At 45.7% G+C, this 21,263-nt stretch overlaps 2 protein-coding genes across 2 annotated transcripts; both read left to right on the forward strand.

Moving 5' to 3' along the window:
• Window positions 1–29: 29 nt before the first annotated feature.
• Window positions 30–8,321, forward strand: polk (polymerase (DNA directed) kappa). Its single transcript, XM_084457235.1, has 15 exons — window positions 30–68; window positions 468–624; window positions 902–1,021; window positions 2,211–2,363; window positions 2,577–2,708; window positions 2,904–3,057; window positions 3,658–3,843; window positions 3,962–4,086; window positions 4,467–4,633; window positions 4,815–4,847; window positions 4,970–5,066; window positions 5,632–5,803; window positions 5,916–6,866; window positions 7,450–7,498; window positions 7,642–8,321. The coding sequence occupies exons 2-15, from the start codon at window positions 493–495 to the stop codon at window positions 7,721–7,723; spliced, it is 2,553 nt and encodes an 850-aa protein (XP_084313361.1). The 5' UTR covers window positions 30–68; window positions 468–492; the 3' UTR covers window positions 7,724–8,321.
• A 431-nt stretch (window positions 8,322–8,752) lies between these two features.
• Window positions 8,753–20,824, forward strand: ankdd1b (ankyrin repeat and death domain containing 1B; the record flags this gene model as incomplete). Its single annotated transcript, XM_084456830.1, has 14 exons — window positions 8,753–8,858; window positions 9,475–9,575; window positions 9,725–9,823; window positions 10,931–11,029; window positions 11,166–11,270; window positions 11,813–11,917; window positions 12,036–12,134; window positions 12,355–12,453; window positions 12,722–12,820; window positions 12,946–13,044; window positions 13,276–13,374; window positions 19,680–19,780; window positions 20,158–20,345; window positions 20,664–20,824. The coding sequence occupies 14 exons, from the start codon at window positions 8,753–8,755 to the stop codon at window positions 20,822–20,824; spliced, it is 1,560 nt and encodes a 519-aa protein (XP_084312956.1).
• Between the last annotated feature and the right edge of the window lie 439 nt (window positions 20,825–21,263).

A 21,263-nucleotide genomic window follows, 5' to 3' on the forward strand; every position in this document is an offset into this window, starting at 1 on the left:
GCCCCTAAAATGACGCAGCGTCACTTGCGCCAAGATGAAGCAAACTTGGAATATTATTGTCTTTAGAGGTAACTTTACCTAAACAAAATATACATTAACATCAGATTGTAAATGCTAACTAACGGAACGAATTTTTATGCTGGTACAGCAAACCGAAAGTCAACTTCAAAAGATTGAACATATGCGTAGACTAGGTGGACATCATGATGACTAGTAAAAAAGAATCAGCTAGTTAGCTGGCTAACGTTGCTAGCTAGCGAGCTACAGTAGCCTAGCCTGCACTATAAGCTAGGTTTGCCTATAGAGAGCAAGCTAGCTATCTAACTTAGCTAGTTGTCATTGTCAACAGTTGCTAGTCCTTGTCAAGTTAGAGAAAGGCAAAGTACCAAGCTCAGTCAGTCACTAATATGAATTAACTAATGGTAATTAAATGGGGTATATAATCCATTCCTCTGTGTTCAATGAAGGGTCGAGGTGAAAGTAAAGGAAAGGATGGAGACTGGAACCAGCACATTCTCCAATGGAGAGGGCTTCCTCTCCAGAATGGCCCTCAACGATAACAAGGCTGGGATGGAGGGCCTTGACAGAGACAGGATCAATAAAATCATCATGGAGTCTTCAAAGGTAACCAGTGATGACAAGAACACAATTACCTCATCACGGATTCAGTCAGTGTTCAAATATTGAACATCTTGAAATAGTCAGCCAGAAACACTGATTGCAAACTATGACTGTGACTGTGACAGTGACTGAATTAAAATCCTACTGTAAACCATGCATGCTTAGTGGACGCCCAGTATACCATAGCTAGGTTTACATGTCTAATGTACAGTGACTGTAGTCTGCAGCAGCAACTGAAGGTACAGGTACTGCATTAGTTGTTTCCCATCATGTCACACAGGGCTCGAGGTTCTATGAGAATGAGCTGAAGAAGGAGCAGCAGGTGAACCAGCGCATTGAGAGGATGATGCTGCAGAAAGCACAGATCACTGAGCAACAGCTGACAACAGCACAAGCTCAGGTACAGTAGCTTCAATGTTGTAATGAAAACACACACACTGACGGATCAGTGTATGTGGTTTTGTGTGTAGTTTGTTCTTATATGTGGAAACTGAATGGATGTTCCTTGACAAGTTGATGTATGGACCATTGTCAAGTAGCCTGGCTTCCTGATCACGTGATCTGACATTCTGTTTCTCTCCACGCTTCTCTTGCGAATTTGGCCTGGCAATGCCAGGCTAGTTGTCAAGTGCCCACGCCCATAAATATGATATTGTTAGGCCCAATCTCAAACCACCCCCTAAGCCCTCACCCTATCCACTCCCCCTCCGTTTGCGCGTTCATGCCGAGCTTCGCCATATTAAGGGCCGTCCCAAACCAATTAGCGCGAAGTGCGCTTGGAGTGCGAGTGGGCTGTCAACCCCTTAAATAGCAAGCCTGCATCGGTGCAAGCTCCCGATAGCCGAAGCAGGAAGTGTACGTGCCAAAGAGATGCCGCAGGAAACCGCATATAAATAACGTTCAGTCTTCCTACACTGTCAATTATTTTAGATTATTTTACAGCACTCAAATCTTTGTTTTTCTCACACTGATTTCACTTCCTCAAACAAAATCGCAGAATGTGGTCTGTATGTAAGCCTGTATTCATAGCCGACATAAAATAAATCTAAATAGGCCTAGGTCTACGTCAAATGTAGCCTACATCATATATTCCATTCCATTAGGCTGCAATATGCAAATGCATCTTCACAAAAGAAGGAATGCTGCCAAAGAGGCATGGGAGTAAGTTATTAATTGATTTATGTATTTGTCTCGGGACAGTGTTATAGTATTCATTTAGTAAGAGTTTATTTGCAAAAACATATTTGCGTTTGGATTTTTGACCATTTCTCATCATACATGGATTTAATTATAGTGATTTATATTTGTATTATAAATCCTAAACATTTTTCCCATAAATCACCTAAACATGCCATGGTGACGGCCCTGTCCCGGTCGGTTCTGGTGGAGTGGGGAGTCCGTCCCACATTTGGCTTTCCATTTATATACCCTCCCCCTCGATTGAGAGTGCCCTCCGGCTGCAAGTGACACTTCATTTGGAGGGACACTCGGTGGTGGAGTGGGAGTGGGTCGGGGGTGGTTTGGGATTGGGCCCCTGTCTTTTGAGCAGATATTCTCTTTGTCTCTGAACCACTTCCTGTTTCCTGTAGGTGGACAGGATGACCTTGGACCTGGAGAGGGGGCGTGACTTCAGTCGTGTCATCGTGCACGTGGACATGGATGCTTTTTACGCTGCTGTGGAGATGAGGGACTGCCCTGACCTGAAGGACAAACCTATGGCCGTGGGCTCCATGAGCATGCTGGTGAGCTGCAGCGCTGTCTGGTGCACCGCTGGTGTGTGACATGCTTTAGGTGTTTTAGTTCATGCAGGTACAACGAGTAGTGAAATGTTCCTCTGCACAATCTAGGAGCTAACAGAGGAACATTTAACTACACGTACCTGTATGATGTAGTATGTGACAAATAAACCTGATTTTGACTTTTGCAGTCCCATCTGTTCTGTGTCCTCTCTTTAGTCAACATCTAACTACCATGCCAGGAAGTTTGGGGTACGAGCAGCCATGCCTGGCTTCATTGCAAAGAAACTCTGCCCGAACCTAGTCATCGTTCCAACCAACTTTGACAAATACAGAGCAGTGAGCACAGAGGTAATAATCTCTCTCTCTCACTCTCTGTCTCTCCGTCTCCGTCTCTGTCTTTGTCTCTCTCTCTTTCTCTCTCTCATCCTCTCTCTCTCACTCTCTCTCTCTCTCTCTCTCTCTTTCTCACGCTCACTCGCTCATACACATTCGCACAATATAGTATGCTGGTCATATTAACCATCCCCCCCCCCCCCCTGCAAGGTCAGGGAGATTTTTGCCGACTATGACCCCCACTTCCTGCCCGTGAGTCTGGACGAGGCTTACCTGGACATCACTGACCACCTGGAGCAGAGGAAGAGCTGGCCAGAGGCCCTGCGGACCCACCGCCTCCACACCAGCACTCCCACGGGAGCAGGTGCGCTCCACAGCAGCCACAATAGTCCGACAGCAGCAGAGTCGCTGGCATGATAAGATATGAGGGGTATTTTTACAGCTATGAGGGGAATTTTTACAGCTCACTTATCTGTCCCCCGGGTGATTACTGTTTTTTTGCTTCCCTCTGGAATATGTAGGGGTGGGTCGTATGCCCTCCTCCCTTGTTCTCTGTAAAGCGCATTGTGTTGCCTCTGGGTATGAAATGCGCTATACAAATAAAGCATTGATTGATTGATTGATTGATTGATATGCCTCCAGCATACTGGGATGATTATACAAAAGCAGGCTGAAATGTAATGAAAGGATAGAGGGCTATTAAGGGTTTAACACCGTAAGCTTCATGTAATTCTGGTCCGCCCGAGTTAGTGAATTAGAGATTAGAACCAGGCCTGGATTCGCTTTCTCTCAGATATGTTTCTGAAGCATGACAAGTGACAGCAAGGGTAGCCAAGATGAAATTCCTGCACAGCTACTTTTTTCTATGTCCCTCTCCTCATCCCCTCTCCCTTCTCTCTCTCTCTCTCCGTCTCTCTCTCTCTCTCTCTCTCTCTCTCTCTCTCTCTCTCTCTGTCTGTACCAGGTGAGGGGCAGGGGGGGCCCTCGGGGGAGCCGGGGGTGGAGGTGGAGGGTCTCTCTCCTGTCCTGTTTGAGGACAGCCCCAGCTCCTCCCCCGGGGACGTGGCGCTGTTTGGGACCTGCGGCGAGGAGGCGGTGAGAGAGATGCGCTTCCGCATCGAGCAGAAGACCACCCTGACCGCCAGCGCAGGTGGGCCAGAGAGAGAGAGGGAGAGAAAGAGAGAGACTGGGCTCTTAGCATATCTGAAGTTTTCAGAATTAGCCTGAGATTCATTTACTATTTGATAATAGTGTTTTCACTTTTCCAGGCATTGGCCCTAACATGATGCTGGCCAAGGTTTGCAGTGACAAGAACAAACCCAATGGTCAGTACAGACTCCCCTCCGACAGACAGGCAGTCATGGACTTCATACAGGAACTGCCAGTCCGCAAGGTACGGTACGGTCCACCCCACTCAGACCTACACTAGACTGCTCCTTCAGTATGTGTTTTACAGGTTGTAAGACTGTTGCTAGATAGCAAAGCAGTGAATCGATGGATGCTTCCTAAGAAGCTGCAAAATCAGAATTTATTTATTGCCGTGCAGTTTTTCAACGTACTAGGAATTTGCTTTAGGTCGTGGTGCATAGCATTGTGATAGTGGACGGGTTGCAGGGACGAGACAGGAGAGTGCAAAGGGCGAGTACAAAATGCTAGTGCAAAAAAGGATAAGCTAAGAAAAAGAACAATATAGTTTTAAGATAGAGAGATTTGGATAGCTTGCTCTGACTTTTGTTGTTTATCTATCTGGTGCATATGGTGGTTCTCTTGTAGGTGTCTGGCATAGGGAAGGTGACTGAGAAGATGCTGGGAGCTCTGGGCATAACTACCTGTGCCCACCTTGGCCAGGAGATGGCGCTGGTGTCCTTGCTGTTCTCTGAGACTTCATGGCATCACTTCATTCAGATCTCCCTGGGGCTTGGCTCCACACACATTGAAAGGTGGCCAGGCTGTTACAACTATAAATAATACACACCATAACCGGCTAATGAGAGAATTAACTATGAAGGCCAGCGACGGCAGGTTTTGCAGAACAGACGGCAGAAGCTACTTGGAGCAAATTACACTTGTGGAAAATGAAGCAATTAATTATCTCTCTCTCTGTTTTGTGTTTGTGTTCAGGGACGGAGAGAGAAAAAGCATGAGCACAGAGAGGTACAGTAGTTTCCTTTAGCAGCAGCGCACAATCCAAACGAGAAGACGTTTGACCCTTCGTCTCGGGTCTTCAACCTCTCCGTCCCCCCTCCCTCCCTCCTTCCCTGTCCCTGTCCCTGCAGGACATTTGGGGAGATGAGCGCGGCGGAGGAGCAGCTGTCTCTGTGCAGGGAGCTGTGCCAAGACCTGGCCCAGGACCTGAGCAAGGAGGCTCTGAAAGTACAGCTCACACATTCCACACATCCTGTCGTACTTCCTGTATCGTAGAGGAGAGACGGTCGTAGCGAGCGAACGACGCAAACGTTCGCCGTGCAAATCTGGCCTTCTGTGAGGCTTCCCCCCGCGGTTTCCCCCTCCGAAATTTCCCATGAGTGCTCAGTATCCAGCGCCGCTCTCGGTCTTGATATCGCCTCAGATTGCACTTTCCTCAGGGAGAGAGGGAGCAGACGGAGCAATACCAAAAAAGGTCTGGTCTGGTCATTCTGGGACGGCTGCTTTGGGGCCGTAAAACGCCAGAAACGGCCGTCTGGCCTCAATCTCATGAATCTCATGCTGTTACCTCGGCGCCAATCGATAGTGCGAGCGCTCCCGGCTCAGCCGGCTCCTGATGGGCCTCTGATATCCTGAGGAAATGGAGGGTCATTAAGGAGACGCCAGGTAGCCGCTATCAGCCTCGGACACGTCTCCCTAGGACGCCGCCTCTGTGACCCTCTACTCACGAAATATGACCTGTCACATGACGCAAGTCGTTCATTCATTCATTCATACTTTTGTGCTGTGCCAGGGTAAGACGGTGACACTGAAGATGAAGAATGTCAACTTCGAGGTGAAAAGCCGAGCGTGGACGCTGCCGTGTGCGGTCGCCACCGCGGAGGAGATCTTTGCCGTCGCTAAGGGCCTCCTGAAGGGCGAGATCGACAACGTCAGCCCCCAGCCTCTGAGGCTGAGGCTCATGGGTAACTGCGCATCCCGTCCACGAACACTGCACATTTATCCAACAGCACAATATCGAAAACATTTCCCATCGCATAAATTAAACGCACAAATGTTTGCATGTCCGTACCGCAGGCGTTCGCATCTCCAGCTTCGTCAGCTCGGATGACAAGAAACCCCTGCAGAAGAGCATTGTGGGATTCCTCCAGCAAGGCGGGGCTGACTCCAGTGGCCCCTCCCAAATGTCTGAGAGAGTGCCTGTCTTCAAGTCCCCGGTCCCGCCTCCCCTGGTCCAGCCCCAGCCCTCCAGCTGCCCTCCTCTAGTGAAGCAGAGCCAGGGGCGGGAGGAGGAGACCCCCTGGGGGGTCAGGCAGAGGGGGGGGGTGGAGGGGGGGGGCAGGCCTGGGGGGCAGCAGCATCAGCAGTCCTTCTTCCAGAGAGCCCAGGCCCAGAGGCTCCGGCTGCAGGCCGAGAGGGGCGATCCGCCCGGGAACGCCGACGGCAAGGACCTATCGGCTTCCACTGCCACGCACACCGACAGGACGCCGACCTCCACCGGCTCCTCCACGCCGGACACGACGACGGCCCCCGGCTCAGGGCCGTCCAATGAGGCCCGGGCAGGCGGCCTGACCTGCCCCGTGTGCTTCAGGGAGGTGCGGACCGCAGACCTGGCCGTCTTCAACAGACACATCGACCGCTGCCTCGGCGGCGGCGCCGCGGAGACAGGCGACCGGCGGGACTCGGGGAGAGGAACCGGGACAGCGGAGGAGGAGGAGTGCGAAGAGAGACCGCGGGAGGAAGATGCCGCACCGGCGCCGTGTCTCAACGAGGCCGGCTCTACCAGGGCGTTTTTACCGGACGCAGCGGATCTGAGACTTGGCCAATCCGACGGCACTCCCAAGTCGCATGATGTCAGAGGCCCCACCCTGACCTGCCCGGTGTGTCAGGTGACCCAGGACACCGATGACCTCGCCGTCTTCAACCGCCATATGGACATCTGTCTGAACCAGGAAGTGCTACATGAGCTCGGAGGACTGCCGTCTGTGAGACCGCCTTCCCGCACCGTCACCCACAGCAAGGTCAAAGGTCGGTGTTTCAGAGATTTATCAGGAAAACAAACCTTAAAGCGATCTCTTATCACTCGTTTGCCCCGGTAGTCGTTGTATCTGGGTCAATCATTGTCAACCATATTCCTGATTACTTTCATATCTGGTCAAATATATACCCAAGATTCAATCCAGAACAGGTGAGACGCCAAGTTCTTTGGCCGCTGAGACTAAAACTTCCTTGAAGTGTTTTGGCGAAACAGTTTGTTTGTGTGAGAGGCCAGGCCGGTGGCCCCGATCCTGTGTCTCAGTGACAGGGGCATTGTGGGGGATGTGTATTGATTCCCACCTGAGCGTAGACATCTCATTTCACCCTGTGGGGCCTCCTCTGCCCTGCTCTCTGCAATTGCTAAATCACTCTCTCGCCCATTCAGTCTTGACAATGGGGGAGCTGTCTTTCCCGTTATCCTCTTAACAGTTCTGCCTGAGAGATTGCAGTCTTTGTATCCTGGAGAGAAAGAAAAAAACCCCAAGTGGCTAAAAATCGTTGTCTGTCTGTCCTAGGCGGTTTTGGTCTCTTTTTCTCGTTGCTGAATGCTGAATATGTTTTTATTCACTCATAGACAGAGACCCACCCCTGCAGAGAAGCACACACAAAGGCAAGAGCAAAAGGTGAGACAAAAAAAGTGTGTGTGGTGTGTGTGTGTGGTGCGCGTGCCTGCGCACGCATGCATGCGTGTGTGCTCGCATGTTGGTTTTGTTTGTATTCAGAATGAGACGTTTGTTTTGCGTGTGCTCTCTCTCATGGCCTCCAGGCGCGGCTCCTCCCCTCCTCCCCCCTCTAAGAAGACCAGAGCCCTGGGCTCTCAGAACACCATCGACAAGTTCTTCAGGTGACATCACACCAGGAGAGGTCTGGCGCTCCTGAAGGACCTGTAGAAGTCAACCGTCCTGATCACGTGGAGGAGGCGAGGAGGCAGTCAGACTGTTAGCTGTGGCTCACAGTGACACACAGGCTGTTCACCACCTGGCTACCATTGTTGAATTGATTAAGTATTTATTGGTGAAGATGCACTTTGTTCTGTCAATAAGTACAGTTTTAATTTAATGCCTTCATTGAAACATTTGAAGCCATATTTGTCTTGCAGTGATAAGATTAATGTGGGATATTTTTGTTTGGAAATTAATCATGATCATAAGTTATTATTTATACCAGTAAGGCATGATGAAGGTTTAACTTATTACCATACTGGATGCATGTCTAATCAGTTTAACCATCATAGCAGCCATATTGAGTGAATATGACTACGCCATATCTATTTTCTGGACTGTAGCAACACTGATTGACATCAGTTTCTAGAGATGGGTCCAAGACTAGTTAAATGTGACTAATAATGTTAGGAGGAGCTTCAGAATATCATGTCTTAAGACAAATCTTAAATGGTGTATGAGTGTGATTGAAATGTGTGAAATGGAACAGAAAATATGAGAGAATGAGTGCAATAAATTGGTCTCCTTTTCACCTGGAATGACTTTCTAATGTGTACAAAGGGCCTGTCCAGGAAACATTCATAGGATACAACAATGTCAAGACACAATGAATAGGAACAGAGCCTATTCCAGTCTTAAAACATGAGTCATGTTGTATTATACTGTCACCAGAGGGATGTTTCTGAAGGGTGTGAGCCTCAAAAGTAAACAAGGTCAGCCCTCAAGGTCTGTGTTGTTTCAGTTTGGAAAAGTGCTTCAGTTCTCTCCAGGCTTCTTTAGTACAGTAGAGTATCTGGTGCTTGGTCTGGAATCCACGACAACTCATCATAGATCTGCAGGTACTGTAAGCAGTGAACTACAGTACTGTAGTTGGCTGAAGCAGACGGGTGTCCAGCTGATCACACAGAGACACCCCGGCGGTTCACCACGGAGAACATGGCTCTGTGGACGAGGGCTGAGGCCGTGAGGGGCTTCACAGACTTCATTCTCCACAGGGACTCGAAAAGAGAAACAGACAGCAGCTTTGACCACAGAGAGATGTGTGAGTGCCAGTCTATATTGTTTGTGTGTGTCAGCATCTGTGTGTGTGTGTCTTGACTTTTCCTGCATGAGTGTGATGTTTGAAATTAAATAACACTTGCATGCCTCCTGTCCTCAATAGTCCATATCACCATATCTCTAGATTTTGTATCAACACTATAAGTCATACCATGCCAATACAAACTGCTTCTACAGTGCTTTCATTTTTCTATTTTTATGAAATTATCTTTAAATTCAGGGACAATAGCCAAAGGGTAAAGGGTTAAAAAAAACAAAAAACTACTGTACCTGAAAAGAAAGTACACTGACAGAATATCTTTTCAGTTATTTACTAAATGTATTTGGTCAAACCAGTCCTACACACTCACACTCCCACTTTACTTGAGGCATATAAACAATGGCACCAAACATTGTGTTAATCATTAGTTTGACTGAGTCATAGTCACTCTGTCTGAAGGTGCATGTTGCATAGACCCAGACAAATACAGTAATTGGAACACTATGCAGCCTGCAGGGCCAAACAGGCAATTTCAGTTGGGTCCACTTTTGAAGATTTTAATCTAGATCTGATTATTTTTGGAGAGAGTTTAGTTGATGGTATGCCCTGGTGTCCGTAGTGCTTGACAATGAGAAGGAGTATATGGATGCAGCCAAGAGGGATGATGTGAAAATCTTAAAGTCCTTGGGAAAGGTGGTGAAAATCAACGCCACAAACTCGGTGAGAGTCTGGTCACTCAGTATCTCACACTGCACTCAATTATTATGTGTTATTATGTTTTGTCTACACAAAATCTGTTCTGTCACCAATTAGAACAATCATGCCCATCTACACAAAATGATTTGAAATCCTGTGCTGTTTGGCCTCAGGATGGTCGAACGGCCCTGCACTATGCGGTAGCTGGTAAAAACATGAGAGCTGTCCAAGAGCTTCTTGTGAGAAGACCTAGGCTGGATCTGCAAGACAAGGTCAGTTCACCAACTCTTCAGATCTTTCTCTGTCTCTGAACTCTGCCTATCACTCTGCAATTAGATTTATCACGGGTGATAGTTACCGTACACACCAATGTCTTTTATATGACAGGGTTAATTGGCCGTCTTTAGAAGTAAGACCAAATAGGCATTGTTACTTGTTCATTTTTAAGGCTCTTATTGGGAAGCTGCCTCTATGTTACCTCGATGCAGAGCCGTAAATTTAGTCCATACTCAACTAGGTCGAGTGACCGGCTCACACTTAAAGTCCCCCATGTGACCACAGAGCTGGGAAGGTCTGCCTTTGCATCTTTGGCTCCTAGCTCTTGGAATTGTCTCCAAGAGATTGGAATCACTTCCTTCATATGGACACTTCAGGACTCTGATTATGGACTACTGTGTTTCTGTTTGTGATTCGTTTTAATTAATGAATATGTAATTACTTTGTATGTCTGTGTATGTGGCTGTGTACTGTATTTATTGACTGTATTTGTTTATTGTGAACTCAGCACACTTGAAAATGAGGTCCACACCACAATGTGTAACTCTTGAGTATGAATAAAGGTTTGATACCTCTCTTTCTTTCTCTCTCTCTCTCTCTCTCTCACACTCTCTCACACTCTCTGATCACTTGACACTTTGAGCATGTTGCACCTTTTCTATACAATAGACAACAGACTATACACTACTGAACACTTGAACCAACACCTGACAACACTCAAACAATTGAACACTATGCACAACTGAATACTTGAATATTATTTAATTACACTGCCTACATCATGGACACAGACATAGCAATCGGATGAGATAAGTAGATGAGGATGCTACTGATAGACTGCTAGATGATGGATAGTATAGTAAATTGCCAGTTCGGGAACTTGTATATGTCTAGCTGAATACCTAGGACTGGAATGAGGAACTGGTTAGCGCTGATAAGATACTGTAAAGAAGAAGCGATTACAAGAATTCCAGTGCACCTGTACCTGTACTTGTTACACATGGCAAATAAACATTCTCTTCTATTCTATCTATTCTCTCTCCATTTCTATCGTCTTTCTCTTTGTCTTACTCTCTCTCTCTCTCTCCTTAATCCACACACAGCATGGAGTGGCAGCTATCCACCTGGCCGCTTGGTTTGGGAGTCTAGACATCTTGCAGTTGCTTGTGCAGGGTGGTGCAGAACAGAAGACAGAGAATGAGGTAAGGACAGGCCACGGTATAATAAAGATAAATACATATCCCTGAATAGCCAGTTCTCTAGAACGCGTTCCTTATTAAGTTTACCACTCGTCTAACTCGTGGCGTCGTGCATGTATAAATGCTGACCTTTCCTCAGGAGGGACTGAACATCTTTCACTGTGCCGCACTAAACAATCACACTGACATTGTGGAGTACATCATCAATGATCTGCAGATGAAGGAGCTGGATAAGAAGGACCTGGTAATCACTTACATCTGCTCACACATCACCTCAGGCAGCCTTACCTGGCTCAACATTCATATAAAGCTCCCCCATACAGGAAAGGTCAATCAGCTGGGGCCTGTCTCGCCATATGAAGCGCTGACATGAAGCGTTGACTCTTTGCTCTTCCTATGAATGAAAAATCTTACTTGGTTTAGTTTAGATTTCAAGAACACGCCGAGTGGTCGGTCAAGCTGGTTTCAAACAAAGACATTAGGTTTATTCTGATGTTTACGGTTTGCAAAGCGGACTCTGAAAACAGGAAGTGCTTCCCCAGTCAGAGTGGTGAATCTCACTCGGGAGTGAGACCTTATAACGTGAGAAAGGAAGTGACATGCAGTTTCAGGATGAAGAGGACAGGGAAGTGATGTCACATAGAAACAATTTGTAGTTTTAACAGACTGATTGTAGGGGAACAAACTACAAAGTTAGAACAGTCAGGTAGGAAAACAAAGAAAATAACAAATGGTGTGGGTAACATTAGTGAGACTGAAATTTCATTCACATTCCCATCCTGCCAGTCTGGACACAGGGCATTTGCGCTGGCAGCTGAACACGGCTCTAATGACATGCTACAGATGCTGATGTCGGAGGAGTACAACATGGCCACTATGAGAGCAAACAAGGTATGTGTGTATGTTTGTGTGTGTGTTAGAGAGAGAGAGAAAGAGAGATAGCACACTAACATCAAAGAGTCTAACGTCTCTGATGTGAGTCACTGTGTCCGTCGCTCCCTTCTGCCAGATTGGGGAGACACCTCTGCACTTGGCGGCCAAGAACGGCCACTTGAACACCGTCCAGCTGCTGCTGCAGAGCTTTACAATTCGGGACCAAGTCAATAAGGTAGAGACACAATGTAAACACTGCCTCTCATTGGTCGATTGAGGCAGCGAACCTATTGACATCTCCATTGATGCTTATCTGCTGATCTCTTACTGGTCTTTGATGCTTCAGTATCTCTGTAGTGATCTTCAACGTACTGTATAGGTATCCGATGTTGTACTATCTGATTGACCTCTAACTGATCTCCAGTTGATCTCTCACTGATCTCTCCCCCTGGCAGGCTGGAGAGACCGCTCTGTACCTGGCTGCAGACAGGGGCCATGAGAACTGTGTTCTGGCTCTGCTGGAGGCGGGCTGCGACCCAAACATCCTCACCGCGGTACATATTATGTAGCCCATTCGTTTAGGGGTGGGACTTGAACCCGGGTCTCCCGTGTGACAAACACCGCTTTAACCAGCTACACCGTTGAAAAGCCTCACGACTCATTTTCACTCATACACAAATCATATGACTAGCAATTATACTCTAGCACTCTAGAATAGTTTTACCCAACCCAAGTCTGGATGAGATTCTAATATAATTAATGTGGTTGTTTTGACACCTATAGAAGCTACTGAAGCTGGGAACCTCTATTCTCCTCTCACAGGCCAAACGCAGTCCTCTTCATCCTGTTTCAGAGAGGGGAGACGTGCCATTGGTCAGTCTCCTTATAGAGAAGTCCACCCAGATGGACACTCAGGACGTGGTGAGACTGAATGATCCATAAACATATAGGCTTTGTAAAGTTTGCAGTCCTGGTATCAGCCCGTCGAACAGTTCAGTGTGTGTTAGCCATGATGTTGCTCTGATGGGGGTGTTTCTGGTCATCAGTACCTCCAGACCCCTCTCCATCTGGCAGTGAAGAGCTGTCAGCCCTCCGTCATCTACACCCTTGTGAAGGCCGGCGCCGACGTCAACCTCGCTGACCAGGTAGTGAAGATACAGCACGCAGAACCAACAGACGACACCGGCCGGTTGTTCCTTCACGCGCCTGCATCCGTCTCTGCTTCTCCTTCCGCTTTGCTCACAGATGTAACTCCTAACTGACCTCCCAGTTCCCCCACTACCACACACAGATCAGGCTCCGTCACCCAGCTTGGTTCTAATATGTCACTGAACGCTATAGTGAACGTGTGTGTTTCCCTGACTCCCCCCCCCTAGAGGTCCCAGACAGTACTGCACCACGCAGCAGAGCTGGCCAGGGTTGATATCGTGGAGATGCTCCTCAAGGCTGGGGTGGACCTGGCACTCCAGGACAGGGTGAGATGAACTGCTTTACCACGGCGCTAAATTAATCCCAGGGCTGCCAAGTATCACGCATTGAGCGTGAGACACACGCATTTCAGCCTCTTCTCACGCTCACACAACAATTCTCACGCGGAGAAATGACCATACTACAGGCCCGTAGCCAGGGAGTGATCGGGTGGATCGAACGAACCCCGCCTCACGACCAAAGGTGCAGAATTCAGGGCAAAAGTCCCCCGCCCCGTCAACAACTCGCGCGACAATCACAATAAAGATGATCAACCCCCCCCCCCCCCCCCGTCAACAACTCGCCCGACAATAAAATTAACGGGGAAGGGGATACGTTTTTGGTCAAACTTGGCAGCCCTGTATTCTAGGTCGATTGCAAGATGTCACATATCTGGTGTTTGTCTCCGTTTCCAAAGTCATTGTGCTTGTGGCATATGCCGGGTACTAAGATGCCCAAATCCGTACGTCATCGTCATCAGTCCAGCAAACGGTTATCAATCCATGTAGCCTATGATAAATACAATGTAGCCTAGCAGGGCTGCCAAGTTTGACCAAAAACTTGGGAGTGAGATTTATCCCCTTCCCCGTTGATTTTATTGTCGGGCGAGTTGTTGAAGGGGGGGGGTTGATCATCTTTATTGTGATTGTCGCGCGAGTTGTTGACGGGGCGGGGGACTTTTGCCCTGAATTCTGCACCTTTGGTCGTGAGGCGGGGTTCGTTCAGTATCCACCCGATCCCCCCCTGGCTACGGGCCTGTAGTATGGTTTCTCCGCGTGAGAATTATTATGTGTGGCGTGTGAGCGTGAGAAGAGGCTGAAATGCGTGTCTCACGCTCAATGCGTGAGACTTGGCAGCCCTGTAGAATACATCTACACGACCCTTTTCCATAGTGCTAACCAAGCATATCATTGTTCAAATCAGAGAACTGTAACATTAGATGTTTAGCCAACTAACGTTTAGCACTAGGCCTATGCGGTTTTCTAGCGCTAAACAAAGTTCGCCCTAGCCTAAATTACCGATCAGGTATCAGATCCCATCCGAACATAGGCTAACATCTTCAATATTATTAATCACTTGGACGACAAAACTGACTCTATATGAACGACTACCATGTAGAAGCAAAAAGACGGGTTTGCTTTAGCAGTTAACGTTACAGCGAACGAGCCGGCTCTATGGGAACGGCTGGGCTGCGATCCGCGGTCGAAACAAGCACAGCCGTTCAGATAACATTGCTCCGAGTGTGTTAGGCTACTAGTGTTATACAACAGGATTGCACCATCACTAAAAAGCATAGTGAAAAACAAGTTTAGTTTAACTAATTTCAATAAAATTTGACAAAATAGTTCGTCCCCAATGTGTATCGTTGCTAAGCAACCTCATACCAGATTCAGCACAGGAGGGAGCGCAAAAGAAAGCAAAATAATAATTAGAATAAATATTTCATTTTTTTGTTTATATAGCACTTTTCATTGTGAAACAATCGCGTAATTTAAATGATGATTCTGAAAACAATAGGTCAAATCATCCACACAATGTACAGCCGGGTTCTCCAGTGGCTTTGGCCATATTCAACCACAGGAGCTCCCGTTCCACCTGTCTCCAGGCGGTCCGGGGTCGCTCCTAGGCTTATTAAGCTTCTTGACGCTCTGTTAGAGTAGGGGTTCCCTTGTCGGCATGCCGCTCCCCTGAAGCTCTACGGCAGCGTTTCAGCCTGTGGTCTGGAGAGGTCCGGGCTGCACATTAGTATGTTAATGATGACTGACCTGTACTACTTCGTTGCGCTCAGTTTATATATACTTCGTTGCGCTCAGTTTATATATATACCAGCTACGTCAGATAGGACTCACGGTCACGGTTGGTAGTAATTTGACAAAATTTGAGCCATAACTCAAATAAAACGATCAAATTCATTACATATTTTTTAAATGCTGTGTTACATACAAAGTAGTTTCATTTGAACGGTCATTTAACTTTACAAAATGTCAGATGTACGAGTTTATTGTATGAATTGAACATTAAAATGCATGCCGGGTAATAAAATAAAAAGTCCTTACGTCATCATCGATCCCATGTATGCCTATAATCTATCCAAGACGGTATTGAACTCCTCCTGCATTGTAACTTTGATATAAATACAATTCCTGCTTAATTATTTAACTACAGCACCATAAACAATGCAGTTCCCCAAATGTCCTGACAGGTAATTGTTTTTTCAACCAATCAGTGCAAACAACACTGTACGGCGTTAGTTTGATCCGTTCAGCCCGCGAAGGAACTCTCAACTCTCAACTAGTATAGCTAATAGCTACCTCTAAGAAATGTCACGAGCTAACGGGTATTATTAACAGTGTTTCGATGTTTTCTTTCTATTATTATATCCGCCGTATTTTATTACTCTAAACGTCCATCCTGGTAACGCAAATCGGCTAATATTAGCTAGTTAGCTAACTAGCTAGCTAACGTTACCCTCACGTAGAGCTAGTTAGCTAGCCACTAGTGTTACTGGATTGAGCTGGTAAGGTTAAGTCACTTTTCCTAAAATAATGCCAAAGGTTTGGAGTGAGATTCTTTCACCTAACTACTCTCCTCGCTAGGTAGATCTGAGTACACAGAGGACGACTGGGAGGCGAGAATAGCGTTCCTTAAAGTAATTTCTAAATAAGGTTCCCATCATGGATGGATGTATTATGAACTGCTAGTATTTATGGGTTGGTCAGGTATCCGCGTGAGAATTGTGAGGTGTGGCGTGAGAGCGTGAGAGCAGGCTGAAATGCGTGTTTAACGCTCAATGCGACTTGGCAGCCTAATGTGGTTGATTGTCATTTTGGCTATTCATAATAATAATTACAGGACCCGAGGGAGGGGGGGGGTCTTTATTAGGCCACACAAAGACACATTGCACACATTCAATTCTCGGGTGTCGCCGGTGGAAATTGTCCCGTGCATTTATCCCATCCCAGCTGTCCTTCCTCCAGGTAAGGGGCAGCAGGAGCCCGGGGACCAAGTGCTCAGTCCAGAACAGGGCCCTGTACTACGAAGCTAGCTCAACATATCCAGGGTAACGTTTCGCTAGCTCGCTCGAGTAAACCAAACAACCGCAATCACGGATAAACTACCACGACGGTGGCTATCAACTCGTTAAGTCTACCCAGCTGGTCCAATCTACCTATGAGCGCGTTCACGGTAAAAGGGGAGGTATTTGCACGAAATGACAATGGACAAGGCAAACAACACTCATAACCAAGTTCTGTCCACCGCATTTTACACATGAGGAGCAATATGATAGAAATATGAACTATAGACGCAACAAAGTTGCTACTGCCAAAGGCAGCAAGGAAAGATGGAAAAATACTGCCGACTGCCTACGTTTTATCATTGTCCTCATGAACACGAGTATGCAAGATCATTGGGCTATGCCTATTCTTATGGCGTGTAAAGCAATTGTAGCCTATATCATTTTTTCTTTCAGCTGCAACCCCGTGAGACTGGCAAGGGACGCTTAAATAAAGTAAATGTAGGCTATCGTTTTTAATAGTTAAAGGTTGGAGTAGACAATGTGATGTCTCTTTAGAAGAGGAACTAGAGATACAACAGGCTATAAGATGGAAAAAGTGACGCTCGAGGCGGAGAAGTAAGCTACACAAATCAACAATACATGTATACAATTATATAGGACACGAAATATAAAACAAAAACACAGGGGTATCTAATAAGAGAAACAGCCTATTTAAGACCTTACAAATATCTAAGGTTGTCATTGCTTTACTGTTCTGTAGTCCATGTAGTGTTCGAAAATAATATCTAATTTCTATTTCGAAATGTTGAATATGTGGTATCTGTCCAGTCCACTTGCACTTATGAATGTAGAAATGTCCGTATAAAATAAAAAGGCTCACCATAAACAGGTTATGAGGTTAGTATTACTCTTCTCATGAAAAATATGTCAATTTTTTCCAGTCGAATGGCCGAACCAAACAACTTATTGAACAATAATTCTATATCCAACCAAAATAGTCTTATACAAAGACAGTCAAGAAATACGTGACAAATAGCCTCAATATCGTTATTGCATAAAAACACACTATCAATATCATGTTTGAATCTTGAAAGCACCTGGTTTACAGGATAAATTAAATGTAGCCTATAATTGTCAATTAAACTTATTTAATTTTGTTGTGGACCCATGGCAAAGTCTCCTAAGATGGCTATTTGTACATTTTTGTCTGTGATGCATATACCATCTAACATAAGGTTGCATTTATATTGCACATTCATATCCACTATGGAACTTCCCCTCAACAATCTCAAAAGACCAGAAGGCACTGCATCAAAATCCTTAGGAGTAACTGGAAATCCATATTTCTTGAGAAATTCTGAATAAGAAAATAAAAATGGAGTCACAGCAATATGTCATGTTTAACCCAGCTATCACTAAACAATGTTTTACTAAACTATATATTAAAAGTGACTTACCCTTACCAGCTCAATCCAGTAACACTAGTGGCTAGCTAACTAGCTCTACGTGAGGGTAACGTTAGCTAGCTAGTTAGCTAACTAGCTAATATTAGCCGATTTGCGTTACCAGGATGGACGTTTAGAGTAATAAAATACGGCGGATATAATAATAGAAAGAAAACATCGAAACACTGTTAATAATACCCGTTAGCTCGTGACATTTCTTAGAGGTAGCTATTAGCTATACTAGTTGAGAGTTGAGAGTTCCTTCGCGGGCTGAACGGATCAAACTAACGCCGTACAGTGTTGTTTGCACTGATTGGTTGAAAAAACAATTACCTGTCAGGACATTTGGGGAACTGCATTGTTTATGGTGCTGTAGTTAAATAATTAAGCAGGAATTGTATTTATATCAAAGTTACAATGCAGGAGGAGTTCAATACCGTCTTGGATAGATTATAGGCATACATGGGATCGATGATGACGTAAGGACTTTTTATTTTATTACCCGGCATGCATTTTAATGTTCAATTCATACAATAAACTCGTACATCTGACATTTTGTAAAGTTAAATGACCGTTCAAATGAAACTACTTTGTATGTAACACAGCATTTAAAAAATATGTAATGAATTTGATCGTTTTATTTGAGTTATGGCTCAAATTTTGTCAAATTACTACCAACCGTGACCGTGAGTCCTATCTGACGTAGCTGGTATATATATAAACTGAGCGCAACGAAGTAGTACAGGTCAGTCATCATTAACATACTAATGTGCAGCCCGGACCTCTCCAGACCACAGGCTGAACCGCTGCCCTAGAGCTTCAGGGGAGCGGCATGCCGACAAGGGAACCCCTACTCTAACAGAGCGTCAAGAAGCTTAATAAGCCTAGGAGCGACCCCGGACCGCCTGGAGACAGGTGGAACGGGAGCTCCTGTGGTTGAATATGGCCAAAGCCACTGGAGAACCCGGCTGTACATTGTGTGGATGATTTGACCTATTGTTTTCAGAATCATCATTTAAATTACGCGATTGTTTCACAATGAAAAGTGCTATATAAACAAAAAAATGAAATATTTATTCTAATTATTATTTTGCTTTCTTTTGCGCTCCCTCCTGTGCTGAATCTGGTATGAGGTTGCTTAGCAACGATACACATTGGGGACGAACTATTTTGTCAAATTTTATTGAAATTAGTTAAACTAAACTTGTTTTTCACTATGCTTTTTAGTGATGGTGCAATCCTGTTGTATAACACTAGTAGCCTAACACACTCGGAGCAATGTTATCTGAACGGCTGTGCTTGTTTCGACCGCGGATCGCAGCCCAGCCGTTCCCATAGAGCCGGCTCGTTCGCTGTAACGTTAACTGCTAAAGCAAACCCGTCTTTTTGCTTCTACATGGTAGTCGTTCATATAGAGTCAGTTTTGTCGTCCAAGTAATTAATAATATTGAAGCTGTTAGCCTATGTTCGGATGGGATCTGATACCTGATCGGTAATTTAGGCTAGGGCGAACTTTGTTTAGCGCTAGAAAACCGCATAGGCCTAGTGCTAAACGTTAGTTGGCTAAACATCTAATGTTACAGTTCTCTGATTTGAACAATGATATGCTTGGTTAGCACTATGGAAAAGGGTCGTGTACAGGTATCCTCTCTTGCCAGACTCTGTGTTACATTTCACACATACTGAACGGTGTGAGAAGAGACTATAATTTTGAGAAGTAGAGGTCACACTTTTTTATTTACCATAAGTGTGCTTCATGGCAGTTATTTGAATCTGAATGATACTGGGCGTGTGTGTGTGTGTGTGTGTGTGTGTGTGTGTGTGTGTGTGTGTGTGTGTGTACGAGCAGCAGGGCAAGACAGCCCTGGGAGTGGCGGCTAGAGCAGACGAGGTCATCGTCGTGGACATGATCATCAAAGCAGAGAGATACTTTGCATGGAGGATAGCCATGTGTATAGTAGGTATACGAATAGGTCTATCTGGTTGGCTGTTAGTATGCACTTTAATCCATTTACTGGGATGAGAAATTAATAATTACATTGACGACATGATTCATTTCCAACGTCACAATTGTAGATTAATTTCCTCTAATACCATTAACTCTGGCTCTGGAAAAAAAGACTTATGGATCTGACATACAGCCAATTTCAGTGTCAATTTGATTGACTATTTATTCTGTCGTGTCCTACATGACACTCAGAACGAGCAGCCTTGATGTTTAATAATCCTGGGCGTTCTCTGCTCTACAATTCTCTGCCTCCAGCCTGTGGCCTTTCTCTGTGAGCTGAGGTGATTGACTTACCCTTTCAGACCAACGCTGAGCTCAGTAATGAGAACCTTCACAGCCAGTCTCCGCTGACGTTTAAAATGGACCACCGCTCGGAGACCAAGCAGATCCGAGCCACTGTCTGGCACTTGGCGTGCCGGCTGTTCAAGCCGGGCGACTGGAGGAAGCTGGCGTTCTACTGGGGCTTCACCAAGCAGCAGGTGGACGCCATCAAGGAGCAGTGGACAGGTGGCACCGCTAAAGCCTAATTTTCTACTGTAAAAGACAAGCTATGGCTCATGGCTCATAACTAGGCTAAACTAGGCTATCGCTCATGGCTCATAACTAGGCTAAACTAGGCTATGGCTCATAACTAGGCTAAACTAGGCCTAACATGGCCGACAAACTCACCTGTTATCGTACATACCACTGGGTATTGAAAATGACCTCAACATAGTATTTTCTACTTTACTACAAAAATGTTCATCCAGATGACCCTATACCCAGGCACTTTTGTAGGTCAGTTAGTGTCTGTGTATCACTGAATGTGTGTGTGTGTGTGTGTAGGCCAGCAGAGCTACCGGGAGCATGGTAACAGGATGCTCCTGATCTGGCTCCATGGTGTGGAGATGTCTGTGAAGAACCCGGCCAAAGAGCTCTACGAGAGCCTCATCGCCATTGGCAACAAGAAGACTGCCGGTATGCAGCCACTTCTCTCTAAATGCTGAACCTTTATTTCCTACGTGTTCAGCTCCAGCACTCTTCCATCTATTGTTGTGGTGGTAGCTTGTCCCAAACTGTGACATTGTGTTATTTAAAATTGTGTTATTTACACTGATGGCTATTTTGCTGTCTTACAGATAGGATTCGAATGGACACAGAAAACAATCACATAAAGACTTGTTTTCTGTCATGAGACTGATGGAGCCATGGATGTGTTCAACTAGAACGGAACAGACACATTTAGTAGATCATGTGACCATGACCATGTAAATGTCCAGGATGCCCAAGACCACAATTTACCATAAGTCATTTTACTGTAAAGTATTCAAGTTTTATTAAAGTTTTGTAATTCAAGTGCAGATTTTTGCTAAAACGTTTGGCTTTCATAAATAATTGCATATTCAACAGTTGTTACAGGATTGTTTCTCAATACAACATAGGCAA

This window comes from Borostomias antarcticus (assembly GCF_949987555.1).
Source record: "Borostomias antarcticus genome assembly, chromosome: 23".
NCBI classification, from domain to species: domain Eukaryota; kingdom Metazoa; phylum Chordata; class Actinopteri; order Stomiiformes; family Stomiidae; genus Borostomias; species Borostomias antarcticus.